The sequence below is a fragment of the Balaenoptera musculus genome, chromosome 18 (assembly GCF_009873245.2).
Source record: "Balaenoptera musculus isolate JJ_BM4_2016_0621 chromosome 18, mBalMus1.pri.v3, whole genome shotgun sequence".
Lineage (NCBI taxonomy): Eukaryota > Metazoa > Chordata > Mammalia > Artiodactyla > Balaenopteridae > Balaenoptera > Balaenoptera musculus.
This window is the reverse complement of record NC_045802.1, coordinates 48,982,526-48,999,267: the sequence shown is the minus strand read 5'-3', so window position 1 is coordinate 48,999,267 and position 16,742 is coordinate 48,982,526. Positions and strand designations below refer to the sequence as shown.

Here is a 16,742-nt window from a genome sequence, read left to right as displayed (position 1 = left end):
TCATGTCTTATGGGAATGCCTTTTTATTCTAAATCCTGGTTTGGGACATCTCTCTTTCTCTATGCTAATGCCGTTCCTTGTTTTCCTGTTGTACTAGACGGGACACTGCTTTAGAATCAAGGTGATTAGAGACCTAAATATTTTTGTTTAAAACTTTATTAATTCTTCCAACTGATTATCACCATTAATTTAAAAATCAGTTTTGGCTGTCTCCTGAATGCATGCCATCCTCCCAGTGCTGTGAAGGGTATATAGTAGGGGAAATGTGATGCCTGGTGTAATCAAAGACCATGAATGATCATATAAAAGGTTGATTGCAAATAGAAATCCTGTTTCTAGTCTATTCCATGTTGACGTTCTTTAGGACTGTGCTGTGGCCTTCAATCAAAAACTAATTAAGATTTTGAACTAATGGAAGTTAATTTGCCAGTTTGGAGGTGCATGTGTACATTAGAGGAGTTTATTTCAAATCCCAAGAAGATGCAGAAATCAGAACCTTAAAAGAAACATACTCATAAAATCGAATCTGGTTTTCACTGAAGAGAATTATTAGTTTATTTCTGTTCATCGTAATTCCTGACGCATTGGTTATTTTGAGACACTGCTGAGGCCTTCCAGACCTCCCACTGGGCTGGACACAGGAAAACACCTACTTCCTCATTATGGAAGTCTGACCACATCTGTGATGACATTTCTTCCTCTTGACCCATATGCTTTTTGTGGTAAATATCCAGAATCACTGCTGAGCAACTTAACTGAAAATGATTATTCTTTACTTTGTTCTAGTTTCTATGCTTTGATCATATCACAAACCCAATGGAAAACAGACATCCCCATCTTCCTGTTTGGGGCCACTGACATTTAGATTTCTTTCTAGTGGGAGTAAAATCCAGTATCAAAGATTGGACTAGAATGAGATATTCAAAGGAAAAAACTTATCTTGGCCACATTGATAAGATAAAAAGTGACTTTTTTGAGACTTGTAATTGACTTACATTTTTTTAATGATTGGGTGTAAGACCATTTCAATAATAATTTCTTATCTACATTTTAAAGCCCAACAGAAATGTTAGGCTTTACTGTGTGTCTTTCTAGGTTCTACTACAAACATAGAGTTAGGTCTGTGTATTACCTTAGGAGTCATCTGGCCCATAATTTCCTTATTTTAGACTTATGGTTAGACTGAGCCCCAAGGAGGTTTAATATCTTGCTTGATGTCATTTTTATAACCTTAGGTTATAAGGATGTGAGTAAGCAAATGAGCTACCCAGAGATATTTTAAATTCCAATGCAAAAAACTTAAATTGTTTTTCATTCAGTGTAGAGTTTAGGAAATAAAATTCTTTCTTGTTCTTTTTTTGTTTTACCCATTGATTAATCTATCTCTTTTGACTCAGCTCAGATGCTATATATTAGTTTCCACTAGAATAGCTCATTCTCAGTTTTATTTAATTAGTAAAGATTTTCCATAGGATGACAGATTCGTACCCAGCTGAAGCCAGGGCTTAGATAAACTATTAGTCCACCTAAAGCAATTATGAGTTAAATTGTACTATGGGTCCTGTGGAAGAAATTCAAGTTTCAACACTGCGCTGTTCCATGTAACCTTTCTTGAGGTATTTACAGAGAGAAAGACTTTTCAGATTTCTGTTAAATGGTTGCTATGCCATTAATCAAGTTTTGTTTCTATCTTGAGTGTAATACATTGTGATTTAGATATAGATTCAATCAGCTTGTAGACATTTATTTGGACTTCATGATACTGGTAGTTTTAGATGGGTGCTAATAAGGGGGTTGGGAGATGGGGGCTTCTGCCCCGCAGAACAATGCGTTGTAAAACTGGTCCTGGCCTAAGAGTTTATTTACCTTTGTGAAAAGTGTGTGTGTTGCCCTGGTGGGAAATAAAACATGACTGCATCCTTCTTAAAGTTGAGTCCCTGTGCGTGGTCACTAAAACTCCTTCATTCTGTGCCATGTCCAGTGTTATTGTTATTGGAATTAATTTTTATTAAAGCAGGCAAGTAAGTATGCATTAAAAATTCTGTGTTAATATAAGAAGTGTAATGTTAGTGTAATAGCTGAAGGATATAACTGCTTGGTCAAGGATATATTAAAAAGTTATCTTGAAGCTCTGTGGGTAGGTTCATATCATATCTGTAGCTTTTGATAGATGCTGTGTCCAGAAGGACTTGGAAGTGCCTCCCAGCTTACACCGTGATACACATAGTAGAGGATTTTTTCCTGCCCTTATAAAGCCCTCATTTCTGTTCATGGATTGTGGTTCTTGATTAATTGGTGACTGGTAATAGAAAGTATATATAGACTATACCAATACAAAAATAGATGGACATTCTCTATGTTGTATTTCCTTCCTAGTTATTAATTTTTAATTAAACAAATTTTCATAGAGGTAATGCTGGCACAGAATACTTTTCCTGGATATGTCTCTTGGGAAACAGTTTTATAATGCACGTATTGATATTCCAAAATACAAAAGAAGGAGGGAAAAGATTATTTGAAAAAATAAGGTAATGGTTCTTATTTGCTTCATCATCTAAAAAATGTAAAGATAATTAATTTACCAGTGTATGTTGGTATATATATTAATGTGTTTTTGATTTGATCTTCCTATTTAAAAATAAAAAAGTGTTTACATTTTGGAATGCAGTGATTTCAAAAGCAAAGAAAACGAAGTGAGACATTTACATAAATGAACATGTAATGTAATAATACTCTGAAGTTATTTCTCTGCTAAAATACATGACATTCTTCCATTAAGAAATGGAAAGAGAACATATATGCACTGACTGTTGAAACCCTTATCTGGACCCTGACTTTAGAATACATATTTCTCTTGCTAGATGAAGCAGGGCAGCTTTTGCCTTATCTTGGCGACCAAACTGCTTTTTCAGGATGTCGTTTTCTAGTACATGATAAAGGGTCAATGGTCTGTTATGTAAGTACTTCCTTTTAGTATAGCATTATCTTATATTTTGACAGCTAATTTTTGGCTTGTTACTGGCTATTAAATTCCAGACATCTGAAGAAAATGCGTCATTTGGCAATTTATTTAGATTACAGGATATAAAGTTTTAGATGTTATGAAATTTTCAAATCTGTAATATTGCGCTAATGTAAGGGTACACCATGCACCAATTTTATAGCCTATTTACCCCCAAACTGTGTATTTTACAGGCAATAATGAAAATGATATGGGTTCTTCTCAATTTTACTTTTAGTACTGCCCAAATGCTTGATATGTCATTAACACTGAATTGGAAAAGATGTTTTAATTCCAGCATTAAAATATAAAAGTTTCAGAACCCTTAGGTTTGGTTTATTCTATTTTTGTTGTTAGAGGTACTAAAAAGTCAAGAGAAACTACTATTTATTGAACACTTATCCTGTGAGGCATTGAAATAGTTGCTTCTACATAAGTATTTCACTTAGCTTTCTAGGCTTAAATTATAAATTAGATACCCTTATATAGCTGTTTCACTATCTGGAAAAAAGATGCCTTATGTTGTTTATTACCAGTATTGTCATTGTCAATACCTACCAGTGCCGTCGACACCTCAGTCTGTGCTTTTGGGAAACAGAGCTATTAGAGCTTTTTGCCAGAAAAACGTAAAAAGCTGTGACTACCAACAAAGGGTTTTAAGAAGGTCGATCTTTTATTTATTCCTGACATGTTAGCCTAGCCAATATTTTTTGTCCATTTTACTTAACCTTCTGAGTTAATGTTTTTAATGGTTTTACAATATTAATTTATTCCATGGATATTTGTTGAGTGCTTACTATTAATAGCCAGTTACTACACTAGGAGCTAGAAATACATCCTTGAGTTGGGCATTTAGCACATAACTGCCAGTGAAATAGTGTTACACAAACGAAGATACAGGGTAGGTTAAGCTTGTTTCTTAGGATATAACTATTGTATATAGAACATTTGAATCGTAGTTCCCAAAAGCGAAATACTTGAATTAATGCTTTCCAAAGGGGAAGTGAAGGTGGATATATTCATTCAGTATGGCAGAGCTGTGAACTGTGGACACATATTAGGGTTATAACTTTATCCAGGGTACATAACAAAGTGGGTTTTACTGTATTGGGATGTGTGTATCAGCTACTTTCTGAAGTATCATGATCCAGCATGTCATTTGCTGTCTGTGTAGCAGCTCAAAGGTATGTCTCTTTCTTAAACTTAATTTAGCTAATCTAGAAGCAGTAGTTCCAGAAAGATAGCTCAAGATTAGAAATAACTGAATTACCTGATAACTGTGAGTATGGATACACAAAGTAAATACAAAGATGACAGGTAAGGACTGAATTGCTCTTCTGACTTTTGATTTTATTCGCCTTAGTGAGTTCCTCTGAGTATGTACGTGGGGTTGTGGCTTTTTTCGCTGAGTTTCCTTTCTGCCCTAACTACTAACACTTCTTGGCTCCATCAGAAGTTTGTGCACCTTCACTTGTTGGTATCACCACGTGTAAATATCGTTATCTTCATCATTCTCTCAGGAAAGCTCAGAGACTTTAAAACTTAAAAGAGCAAAATATTCCCACCACGAGCAGCAACAGTTATTGCATGGTATTTTGGCTGCTAATGTAATTGGTCTCAAAAGTTAAGTTTGAGTCATTATGACCTTCTTTAAAAATAATGACCTTTTCTTGCAGATAGCCCCAGCAGAAGTTAGAGTGTGCTCTTTCCTAGAAAATGAAATTCTTAGAGCAGACCAGCATTTCTGTATGTTTGTTTCACAAAGCACCAATGTAGAAAGATGTGACATACCCAGCTGCCTACCTCACCACCCCAAAAAGTTAAGGAAGTTGATTCTGGGGTGAAATAATTTAAGTAAGTTAGGGAATTTCTGTATACTGTATCCCTCTGGAGAACCACAGTGCATGCTAGCGTATTATAGTCTCCAAGAAGTCCTGCTCTAAAGAAATCTGCTTAATGTTTTAAAATGTAACCTATCCGATCTCATTTGGCCGCACTTTTTTCTTTAATATATCGCCTAACAATAATCCCAAGGTTGACTCTTCTGCCTTTGTTCTGGTTACTTTCTATCACGATCCAGCTATTAGTAGCTAACACTCTGGAGACAGACTTAACAGTTACAGGCAACTAGAAGCTGTCTTGTCAGCCATCCTATAAGAGCTATAAGAAAAGCCCTTTAAGAGCCTTTTATGAAATATTGACGTTGTTTAGAATAACTACTAATTTTAGTTTTCAGCTGATTTTAGGAAAGCATGAGTTCATTAGTCAAGCAACCTTTGCTCCTCTGTATAAGTACTTCCTTTGCTCAGGCTAGAACCTGAAATGGTTGGCTACTATGGAATGAGTAGAAACAGGTGAGCTTCTGATGACTGGGCTGTGGCCTGGACCGCATCTGACCCAGGATGTGGTGGCCTGGGTGACCGGTGTGCCTGGTGACGCATCGCTCCACGTCGCCTGTGGCATGTGCTTGCCCGTGGTAGAACTGGTGAATGGCTTATGCTGCTATTTTGTTGTGAAGGATCATGTTATGCAGTTCCCCTTACAAGTTATATATTTATGTGCTTTCTACAGTGATGGAGAGGGGAGAAAAAGGACCTCGTCTACCTGCAGCAATGAGTCCCTAAACGTTGGAGGAACCCCTGTCACTCCTCGCCGAATTTCCTGGCGGCAGCGCATTTTCCTTAGGGTTGCCTCTCCCATGAACAAATCTCCCTCGGCCATACAGCAGCAGGGTTCGTGTGATACTTACTACAGTTACCCCTTACCAGCGTCGTAAATTAGGGAATGGAATGTGGTGCTTTGTGTACAAAGAGATTTAAGTGATTACAGTAGGGAAACAACTTCCCTTTTTATATCCGATATAGTGGTTAACGTGTCAGATTATCATTAGAACCTATTAGACATTCAGCAAATCATGTTGAATGGATGAATGAATGAATTTTCAAAACGTGTTTTGGGGCCTGCTTCATAATGCATAGGGCACTAGCATAGTGATAGAAAAGAAGTCATAGATTTTTTTATTATTAGAAAAGCAACATTCTTTTACAAGAGTCACACATAAAACAAAGTAACATAGAAATATTTAACAGTAGAAAAGTGGATGCAGATACACCAGGCAAACATCAATCAAAAGAGAGCCCTGGCAGCTCTCTTTGCATATCAGACCTATAAGAAATTAAAGCAAAATGCCCAAAGGCGCAAAGTAAATGTAACAATAAATAAAAAGATTTAACAATGGTGAGAACACTCATAATTATATAGCTTGGAGAGCTAGAAAATAACACTAAACAAAATTTGCGGGAGAAATAAATAAATAACTCTCATGGGAGATTTTAACATATTCCTCTCTGAAAATTAAATGTAGAGAAATTAAACGTAGATAATATTTGAGAAACACAATTAAACAAGCTTGATCTGATATTTGTATAGAACCTTGCCACCTATAGAGAAAGTTCATTCATTTTCAGCACACATGGAACAGTCGTAAAAAATATTTATGTACTTGGCTATAAAGATTTTTAAATGAATTCCAGAGAATCGTGATTATTTATACTATATTCTCTGATCACCCTGCAAAAAGGAGGAAGGAAGGAAGGAAAGGAGGGAGGGAGGGAGGGAGATAGGAAGGGAGAAAGAATTAGAGGACAACTAAAAAATTTCATGTGTTTGGAGGCTGAAAACTGTATTCCTAGAAACTAGAAGGAAGAAAATATGATCAGAGCCCTACAAATCAAAATTGAGTGGTATGTAAAGGGCAGTTCTAAAACCAAGAAAGCCAAAATTCAAATGTACTAAGTATTCAATCCATACAGTAAGATTTTTTTAAAAAAATTATTTATTAAGGAAGTAAATAATAAGGCTAAGGGCCGAGGTCAATTAATAAAGAAAAAAAAAAACAAGGAAAAAAACATTTCTAGAGATAAAAGTAACTCTGTCTGGGGTGGTCAAAGAAAGCTTTACAAAAAAGTTACGTATTTATTTAAACTCATTGCTGGGAGAAACATCTTTCAGAAAAAGGGATGAGAAAAGCTCTAGAGTCATTGCAGAGAACTTTGTGGGTCAGGGAGTCATGAGAAATTCAGCATCATGACAGCAGAGGATGGCAGATAGAGACAAGAAGTTGGAAAGGTTACTTGAGGTCAAAGTCTGAAGCGGTCTATGTGCTAGTCCCGGGAGTTTGGACTTTGTTCTATGGAATATATGCATCCATTGAAATGTTTTAAGACACAAAATCATGATTGTTAATAGGAAAATAATTGGCAACAGTGAAAAAGATGGTCTAGAATGGAGGGAGAGAATGAGCTCCGGAAATTGGGTTATAGTGTTGCAGGAATGAGCAGTGCTGAGCTGAGCCATGACCAGAGTCGCTCAGCTGCTTTACTCTTGACAGATCCTGATGGTAGGTGTAGACCTTAGGAGGTCACTAATGCTTACGGACGTAATCTTTTTGTTTTGCACAGAGAATATACACAGAAAAATTGCAGAAGTGTTGAACTCTGGGGAAAGGCCAGGTCATTTTAGAGCACCTATCTTATAGGTCATTTTGTGTGGAAAGAAGAAGTGGTGAAATTACATATACTTTCGTTTCACTAGGAGAGGGAAATCTGGAAGGGGAATTCAGTCTAGCGAATTTACTTAAATCATTAGTTCCAGAAACTGACAGTTACTGGGAGAGCAGCTTTGTGAACAACTTTACAAGTGGAATATAGGAGGAGAGAGCGTCAAGTCCAGAGAGAACTTCTGTAGTCTGGGTTACGACTTAGGAATGCCTCTCACTGTTTTCTTCTCTGCAGACGGACTGGACACGAGTGAGCTGCTGCCACTGTCCCCTCTTGCTCCACCCATGGAGGAGGAACCGCTGGTTATATTCGTGTCTGGTGACGATGACCCAGAAAAGGCTGAAGAAAGAAAAAAGTCGGAGGAACTGAGGAGTTTGTGGAGAAAAGCTATACACCAACAAATCCTGTTGCTTCGAATGGAAAAAGAAAACCAGAAACTTGAAGGTTAGCCATTCAAACAGGGCTAAAGGACATGATATGATACTATAATCTAAAGGTGTCATTTGTTAATACTATTCCCCCCCACTCCACACACACACTCAAACTCATTCTTGGGCTGTATACACACTTTTACCAGAATATCTACTGATTAAAATTGTTTATTTCCATTTCGTGAGGTGGTTATGACATGGGAAGCTGACCAGCTTAAGAAATTTACATTTTTGTTTAGCAGATTTAAAACATCAGACATCCTTTGAGTATATTTGGGTGATAGAATAATAGAAGGTAAAAGAATGTATATAACGAAGTCAATGTGTTTAATATGACTGAAAGTTTAATATCATCATGTATTACTTTAAAAAAAACCTTAAATATGAAAAAGCAAATTCTCTTTTTGAATATGATTTTCAAATTTCAGGCTAATTGTATTCATAATATGATAAATATGCCTATTTCAAATAAATTATATTGTATCCATTCCAACTAATTACCTATTATCAAATCAAATTTTCTATGTTTTGTTACTGTTTTTTAAATTTTCTATTTAAAAAGTCATTGAAATCATTAAATTTATAAATGGATAATTTATAACAGCTATTGTGCTATTTGTAGTGCTTTATTGCTAAGTTTATGCATACCAAATGCTTTAGAATGTGTTTTCCAGACTTTAAAATAATAGTGTTATTTACACCAGTGCTGATAGAATCATAGACAGGGAGATGTGCAGATGGTACCAAAATCTGAAAAATTTATTAATGCCATTATCTTGGGCAAATCACTTAACATAAAAGAGCCTTGTTTTTCACATTTATGAAATGAAAGATTTAGCTTAAGTGGGCCTTTGACTTTTAAGATTATTGGAAAATGTGTAATCTAGATTTTTCTCTGACTTGCTTTTATTATGCTGTCTTCCAAAAAAAGCCTTTTTTTAGTACAGGCAGATATTCACATTTCTGTGTTCATCATCTGCCTTAAGATTCCTTTTACTATACCTATTGCTCAATTAAGTTTTTAATATTTTTTTAGTTTGCTAGGGCACAGCTGTATTCTTATATATATTATTGCTATGTTCTTAGCAGAATGAAAAGTACATACGATTTTTAAACATCCTTCGGAAATAAATCTTCTTTCCTTTCAAGTTAAAAATGCAATTAATTGTTATTAACATAGCTTTTAAAAGTTTGATGTGATAAATGGTATGCCTACTCAAGCTTCCATAGATTTTGAAAATAATTGAATTTATGTTTTTTGTAGTTGATTATATCTTGAACTAATGCATAAACAGAAAAAGAGGTTGAAAAAAGATGGTTATGATTTCCTTAAAACATTTAAAGCATGAAATTGTATTTCATTAACAGTTGGGAATATGTACAGTAGAATATTATATTAAATATTAATGGATAATTTTAGAATCATAGACTATTTGAACTGGAGATTAGAGATTATTTAGCTCCATTCTTCATTCTGCAGCTGAGTTAGTGACTGGCTTGGGGAGGCTAAGGAAATTAACCTAAGGTCAAACAGTGGTGTACTGGCAGAACAAGTATTAAAACTCCAGTTTATTTATCACGGTTCTTGGGCTTTTTCCCAGTATGCCATACTATTTCTCAACTATATGTGTTAATATAAGGAAATGGATAATACAAATGACTCTGTGTATTCTGTGTATTATATACGACTACATAAATTGACAGAATAAGAGAGGAGGTGACATTTAGAATATATGATCAGAAACGTTTGTTGATTCTATATTTACTTCTGTACTTAAATAACAAAGACAAAAAATAGCTTAACCTGTTAAAAATTTATCTAATGGATAAGCATTTCTTCATGGTTCTTTGCTCTTGCCTAGTTAACCAGGGCAAATATTAACTGCTCTCACTCAGCACTTTATCCTCTGGGCCTGTGACTGGCACATAGCAGATGATTATTATTATTTTAAATGAATAATGATCTAGAGAAGGTTGGAGAAAAAAAAAATCTGAGGAAATATTATTCTTTGTGCATTGTGAAAAACATCATTAATAAAGTTATATTTAGGATTATATTTAGAATGATATTTGTTATTAACTTTTAAAAAATTATTTGATGATCATAGGGAAATATAAAGCAAATATCGAGAAGCAAAGCTAGACTGTTAGAAAGCCATCTAGTGGTATCTAGGAGGAATTTTTTGTAGTGCGATTTATCTTTTGATTATATCTGGACTTTTAAGTAGAAATTTTTACTGGCCTGTTGGAATAGCAGTCTATTGTAAGATATTTTAATTCTTTTGAAATGGCTTCAAACACTAAGTAAAGAGTAATACTCATTCTGCTATTGTTTTTGTGCTGTCGAGGACTTTGGATGCATGACAAAGATTTGTGTTGCAGCAGGTAAGGTGGTTGAGCCCTGGAGCTTGAGTGGATACAGATTACTCTGAGAGGCTCCTGTTGAATGTGGTCCTAATGAAAGAGAGGAAATACACTCACATGTTTTTTTCTCCCTTCTCCTCTTTTGGAATCGATTCTTCAAGATAAAGACCAAGTACAGATAGTGGTTTGTTTTATAAGCATTTCTTTTAATGAACTCTGGGCTTAGATTTTAGACCATCAAATGAGAGAAAATTCTGTATTATTTTGAAAAATGAAAGTAGTGTTAGCTTCAGAAAAATGAATTTTCCTCTTAAAGGTTATTAAAAATGGACACAGGAATATATAACCTACCATTGTTAAGGGCAGTATTGGTAACTCTGGAAATAGTTATAAAAATGTATCAGGTTATCATGGTCAAATATTTCTCAAATCAAGGTTAGCATGAGGCATTGTTTTCTCATATGTCATATATAAAATATTAACGTTTTAATGGTGTTTAAAATGATGCAAGCTGTCACTTCTGTGGTTATCTATTACATTTGTCAAAAAATTGATATTTCAAACATGGTTTGTTTTTTATGCTTAGAAGACTTATCATCTGTAACATACCGAGTAAAACCTCCGTAGGAAGTTATTCCTTGTTTTTGTTTTTGTTTTTACATGAAATGACTCAAAATTTAAGAAACCTTTCATGTATCCTCAGTTGTTTTTTTTTTTAAGTTTTCTTTTTGAGAAAATGTTATTTGGTATGGTTTTACAAATGCAATGAAACATTACAAATACTGTGTTTTAAAAGCATATAGGTCTTATGTAAATTCTTTCTTTCTTAGCAAGCAGAGATGAACTCCAGTCCAGAAAAGTTAAATTGGATTATGAAGAAGTTGGTATATGTCAGAAGGAGGTCTTAATAACCTGGGATAAGAAGTTGTTAAACTGCAGAACTAAAATCAGATGCGATATGGAAGATATTCATACTTCTCTTAAAGAAGGTATCCTGGATCATCTCAATCAATCTTTTTTCTTTTTTGAAAAGCTTCAGAGATTTTTTTGATTCGTGCAGCCTAGGCATAATTTTCTCTTCGTGCTTTGCCTATAAAAAAAGGAGAGGACTTTGTTTCTGCCTGTAGTTGGTGACTGTATTGGTAAGCACATGGTACTAATGGAGATATTCTGTCCCTGAGGAGACAGCAGGCACCTTTTCTACACAGTTTCCTGCCTCTTCACCAGCTGTTTCAACTCAGTGTCGTTGTTTGCCAAGGAAAGATCACATGCATTAGTACAAATCTTTGATCATATCCGTAAAAATATCTCAGGCTTTTAAACTTGACTCATTTCTGTCATTTGCTCAGAAGTGTTTATTTATAAATATATGTGTATATTCATGTACATGTATGTGTTTGTACAGATATATATTATTAGCAATCAGTTTTCCTACCATCCATTCTTTTATTTATTTTAGAAAAACGCTTTTATTTAGCCTTATATTGCATTTCTGCTCTGTCATATAAAACGACTGATATTTAAACATCTTAAATCTAAAATTAAAACTAATACGTGAATTGCTTAGATGCAATTTCTGTGACTCAGATTAACTGTATTAAAATGAGAATCTCTATGACCTGCACAAATAAAGATCCCAAAGTACCCAAAATAACCTGATCATGAATCTTGTTTTAAAAGACTATGGTAATGTGAAACTGTTGGCCAATTAAGTTTAAATTAAAATTAATTTCGTAAGGTGCTACACTTACAGACCTGATACATGTTCTTTTTTCCTTGAAGATGTGGAAATCCCAGAGATTTTCACTGGCTGCATTACTTGGGAGACAAAATAGCGGCTAATAGAACGTGTGTGAGATGTAGAACACACTGTCCTTTGGTATGACTCAGAGATGTTTTAGGGGTACTCATCTTCCCATTTCTTATAGAACAGAGTTTAAACTTCTTAGCACTGTGCCCAAGGCCCTCCATGATCTCTCCTTCCTTCGTCTTTCATCTCACTTTTTAACCTCCCCTACCTTGTAGCCTGTGCTTCAGTGATGCTACTTTGGGTCCCAGTCTGGCACAGGCTGTTTCTTGCATGGATACGCCAGCTCTCCCTACCATCCCTCTTCCATCCTCTCTACCTTCTCCCCGTTTCCCATCTCCTTTTCTTTCCATCTCATCTTCTTCTCCCTCCTCCTTTGTCCCCCTCTTTCTCTGCCCCTCTCAGGGCCTCCGTACATCCTTCTTCCTGAAGTGCTTGCTGCCTACACTCCCAGCCTGGAGAATCGTATTCTCTCTCAGCTCTCAGTTCAAATACCATTTCCTCAGAGTGCCCCCCTCCCCCAGTAAATTAGTTTTGTTTTATTATTCGTTCTCATGATTCTTTCCCTTTAGTTGCGCTTATCATAATTTGTAACTTTGTATCTATGTGTATATCTGTTTCATGTTTTCTCACTCCACCCTCCATACTCCTAGCACCTAAGAGAGCATCTTGCATAAGTTATTTATTGAGTGAATGAATGAGACTAATTTTCCTGAGAATGGATTTATTCATCTCTCAGTGATGAGGTATCCTCAGTGCCGTGCTCTATGCTCTGCTATATGTTAGATGCTCAATAAATATTTAATTAAAGTGAATTACTTTTTTGTAGAATTGTTACTGGATGGGTAACAAGACAGCCCTCTCCTGTTATCAATGATTCATTTAATGGGCTAATGAAAGTTACCCTCTCAAAATGACTTTTTGCTTGAGATCATTCATTCATTCATTCAACAAATGTATAAGTAGTGAGGTATATTCTTGGATTTCATCATAAGGAGATGAAAGTATGCTAACTATTTTCAGGGAGCTCACCATCTAAGTGAGGAAACTAGACAAACGTACAGTATAGTGCTAACTGTAATCCAATATGGTAATGGTACAGTCTGAGTCACATAGCATATGAAAAGGGACTTCTTACTCCTAGAGATGTTAGGGAGAGTTTCCGCAGAAGAATGGCATTCAGGCTTATCCCTAAAAGACAAATAGAGATACACTAGGCAATCAACTGGAGGAGCTTGGAATTTCATAAAGGCAACAGTAGGAACAAGAAACTGGAAGTGTGAAAATAACCATAAGCTTCTTATGGTCCTACACTGAGTATAGCTAGATACTTAGTATATACACTTAGTGTGGCAGGGAATGGGAGGTGATGGGACTAAAAAATGGTAGTTTGGAGGTATACCCTGTAGAGGGCCTTATAATTCATGTTCGTGAGCCTGAGTTATACCTTTTGGACAGTAATACTTTCAGCTTCTGCAAACTGTGACATTGCATCCCAAAGAGATTAGTGCCATTAAACCTTTCTCTACCCAGCTGGAGCTCAGGAACCTATTCCATATCTAGTTTTTTTGGACTGAAAACAGTGAAATAAAGTTGCCTGCGCTGTACAGAATTGAATTCTGTCCCTCCCAGTGCTGTACTTCATGTCCCTTGGCATTAAAAAAAACATACTTTTAGCGTACTTCGAATTGCTTGTTTCGGTTTTCAAGCAGACTGGAGTTAGTGTTTCATTATACATGAATATAGCAATTATGCTAGCTCTTTTCTTCTCAAAGGCTGAATGATGTTCTGGAGCACTGCCTTCGTATTGTACTTACCATTTTTATTATTTCATTTTCTTGTGGACCATATAAGAATGCTATTTAATTCCCTTTTACAAAGTTACTTTTTAATGACAGCTATTTAGAAATCAGAGTATGAATATTAGCATTTATTACCAGCTTCAAACCAAATAAAAGGTGAAAATAGGCAGTAATACATTTCAGTATTTCAGAATTTGGCCTCTGAAACTAGAGTTCTAAATTGCACTAGCTGTGAGAACTTGGGCAAGTTACTTAGCTTCTTTCTGCCTCAGCTTCGCCATCTGTAAAGTGTAGATAATAGTAATTACCTGCCTCATTAGGTTGTTTTCTGAGCACCTGTGAATAAATTAGGTGCAGTTTCTGTAATTACAATGCTCAGAAACTGTCCTCAATAAATGTTGTATTAGGTTCTCAATCAGTGGTGGCAGCTGTTCTTGTTAATATTGCCATTATTATCCTTGTTATTTGAGGGTTTTCTTTTGCAAGACACCAGCTACAGGATTAAACTTTTCAAAATATGCTTCTGTCACTACATCGTACTGTGTGATTATAGGGTGGAACGCAGGACAGTAGAGCTGCCTATTTTCAAGCATTACATAGTTAATCAACTGTGATTTAGCACCTTCATTCCAGTGTTCTAGACCTTGCTTTCTTATCTCTTTGTAGGTGTTCCCAAAAGTCGACGAGGAGAAATCTGGCAGTTCCTAGCTTTGCAGTATCGTCTAAGACACAGATTGCCTAATAAACAACAACCTCCTGACACATCCTATAAAGAGCTTTTAAAGCAGCTCACAGCTCAGCAGCATGCCATTCTCGTGGATTTAGGTATGTTTGCCATATTGATTATAATTTACAAAAGTACATAATAGGTCCTTCTGTTGAGTTTTTGGGGGTTTTCTATTTGTTTTTGGTTTTGATAAAGACAATCTATTGGTCTGCAGAGTTGCTGACTTTGTCCTTTCCTGAGGGCAAGTTGGCCTTATGTCTGGTTGAAGATACCCTAAACGCCTGAATATGAAGTGAAGTTTTCATCCTCAGACTTGCCCTCTGAAAAATCTTGTATTTGAATCATTGTAAAGGTCATATTATTGGGTGCTCTCAGTTCCTGTTTTTCGAACAACTGACTTTTGTTTGGGATAGATAATTATTAGCTTGGTCAACACTGGTCTTGAAATAGGTTAGAATAGGTTTAAAGGGGCACCAGAAAATTTAACAAAGGTCTACTAAGTATTCCTGGACGTATTGCTGAAAACGAGCTTTTGAGTAAGCCTTTAAGAATCAATACAATATGCGGTTATGTTGTGGAAATCATGAATACATCCTTATAGGATGAAAGAAAACTTAGCTGTCCTAATGTTATGTGCATTTCCAGTGGCAGCATGATAAAGTCATCCTTTAAAAGCTGAATTTCAAATAACTTATGGAAAGTAAAAATGGTGTGATTTAAAAAAGTATATTGTCTCTAATTTTTCTCTAAATTAATATATTTTATTATTTTAAAATATCTAACTTATTGGATTAAATATTGTACATTGACATTTGGATTATTTCATCTCTCTTCCTAAAGGTTGATATATTTAAGGTGGCCAGATAACGTTATTTGAGCCCATTTGGGAAAACAAAGGATTACTCTTTATTCGGGGTCATCTTATTTTAGGATATATAAAAGTCACAGGCCAAAACGGACCTCTGCTCCTTTTGGATGACAAACAGCTTTTGTTGGGAAAAGGCCAACTCAGTTAATATTTTTTGAGCCCCATAGAATTGAAATGGAGAATTTTACAGAGAAACTGAAAACTGCAGTTTTTGTCCCGATTCTATCACTGAACAGTAGTTTTAGGCAAATTATTTTGCTTCTGAGTTTCAATCCTGTCTGTTAAATGAGGACAGTGAACTAGGCAATCCCTATGGACCTCTGCAGATCTGTGGTTCTGTGACCGGAAATTGATAATGAGACTAGAAATTGAGATGTCGTATTTAGAGCTAGTCAAGATATCCTTAAAGAGAAGATGATGAGATCACATTACAGGGAAAAGGCTGGTCGGAAAAAAATGGAGCTAGAATTAATGTCATGGATGGACGGTATATTTATAGTTTTCTGTAGCAAGCATTTTAAGTGAGAAAGTAAAATGATAATTTTAAAAATTGCTTATTTGACTTTGCTTGTAGCCATCTGTGTTTCCTCAGTGTGTTCTTGTTATTTTCTCATATCTTCCCCTTATTTGCTCTGCAGAATTAATCTTATCAGTTCCTAGGTGAAAAATCACTTTTAAGCATATCTGGTGGAAAACATTTAAAAATCTGGCCTTCTTACAAGTTCTAACTGACATGAGTAATCATTTCACAAGGAAGTTAATGTCCCCTTCATTTTCATGGCACAAGGAAAGTCCCGAAGCACTGTATACAGCTTTGGTGGTGAAGAAGGGTTTGTTTCAGCGTTCAGTACCAACTTTTTAGAAAATCCGGGACTAACTTACTTGCTGAAGTGTCTCTATGGTAATTTTATACACAGAGGTGGATTTTAGAGGGGAATTTATTTAAAATCATCTTGACCCTTCACTATCCTTGACCTTTTTGGATACACTGAAAAAAGAAAAGAGGTCTACATGGCTCATGGAAGTAGTTTAAGAAACAGAAAGCCAAAAATATTTGAAAAAAGAAGTATTTCCTGAATGATAGACTGAATGTAAAACAAAACCCTAGAAAGTCCCTCTAGTGTCATAATACAAGAAAAGCAGGAAGGACTCTGTTATGGACCACTAAGATTTCTTTCTAAAT

General features: G+C 35.5%; 1 protein-coding gene across 5 annotated transcripts in view; it reads left to right on the top strand.

Annotated features, from left to right (window-relative positions):
- The window catches only part of TBC1D4 (TBC1 domain family member 4), a 211,083-nt gene that overhangs the window by 177,713 nt on the left and 16,628 nt on the right, over positions 1 to 16,742 (top strand). For 4 of the 5 annotated variants that reach the window (XM_036831403.1, XM_036831404.1, XM_036831402.1 and 1 more), the window contains 4 exons: positions 5,573 to 5,733; positions 7,795 to 8,004; positions 11,186 to 11,344; positions 14,631 to 14,789. In XM_036831403.1, coding sequence (XP_036687298.1) covers positions 5,573 to 5,733; positions 7,795 to 8,004; positions 11,186 to 11,344; positions 14,631 to 14,789 — 689 coding nt within the window. Of the gene's footprint in view, positions 1 to 2,799; positions 2,957 to 4,213; positions 5,734 to 7,794; positions 8,005 to 11,185; positions 11,345 to 14,630; positions 14,790 to 16,742 lie in introns of those variants that run through there. The other variant, XM_036831406.1, reaches the window with a different exon arrangement.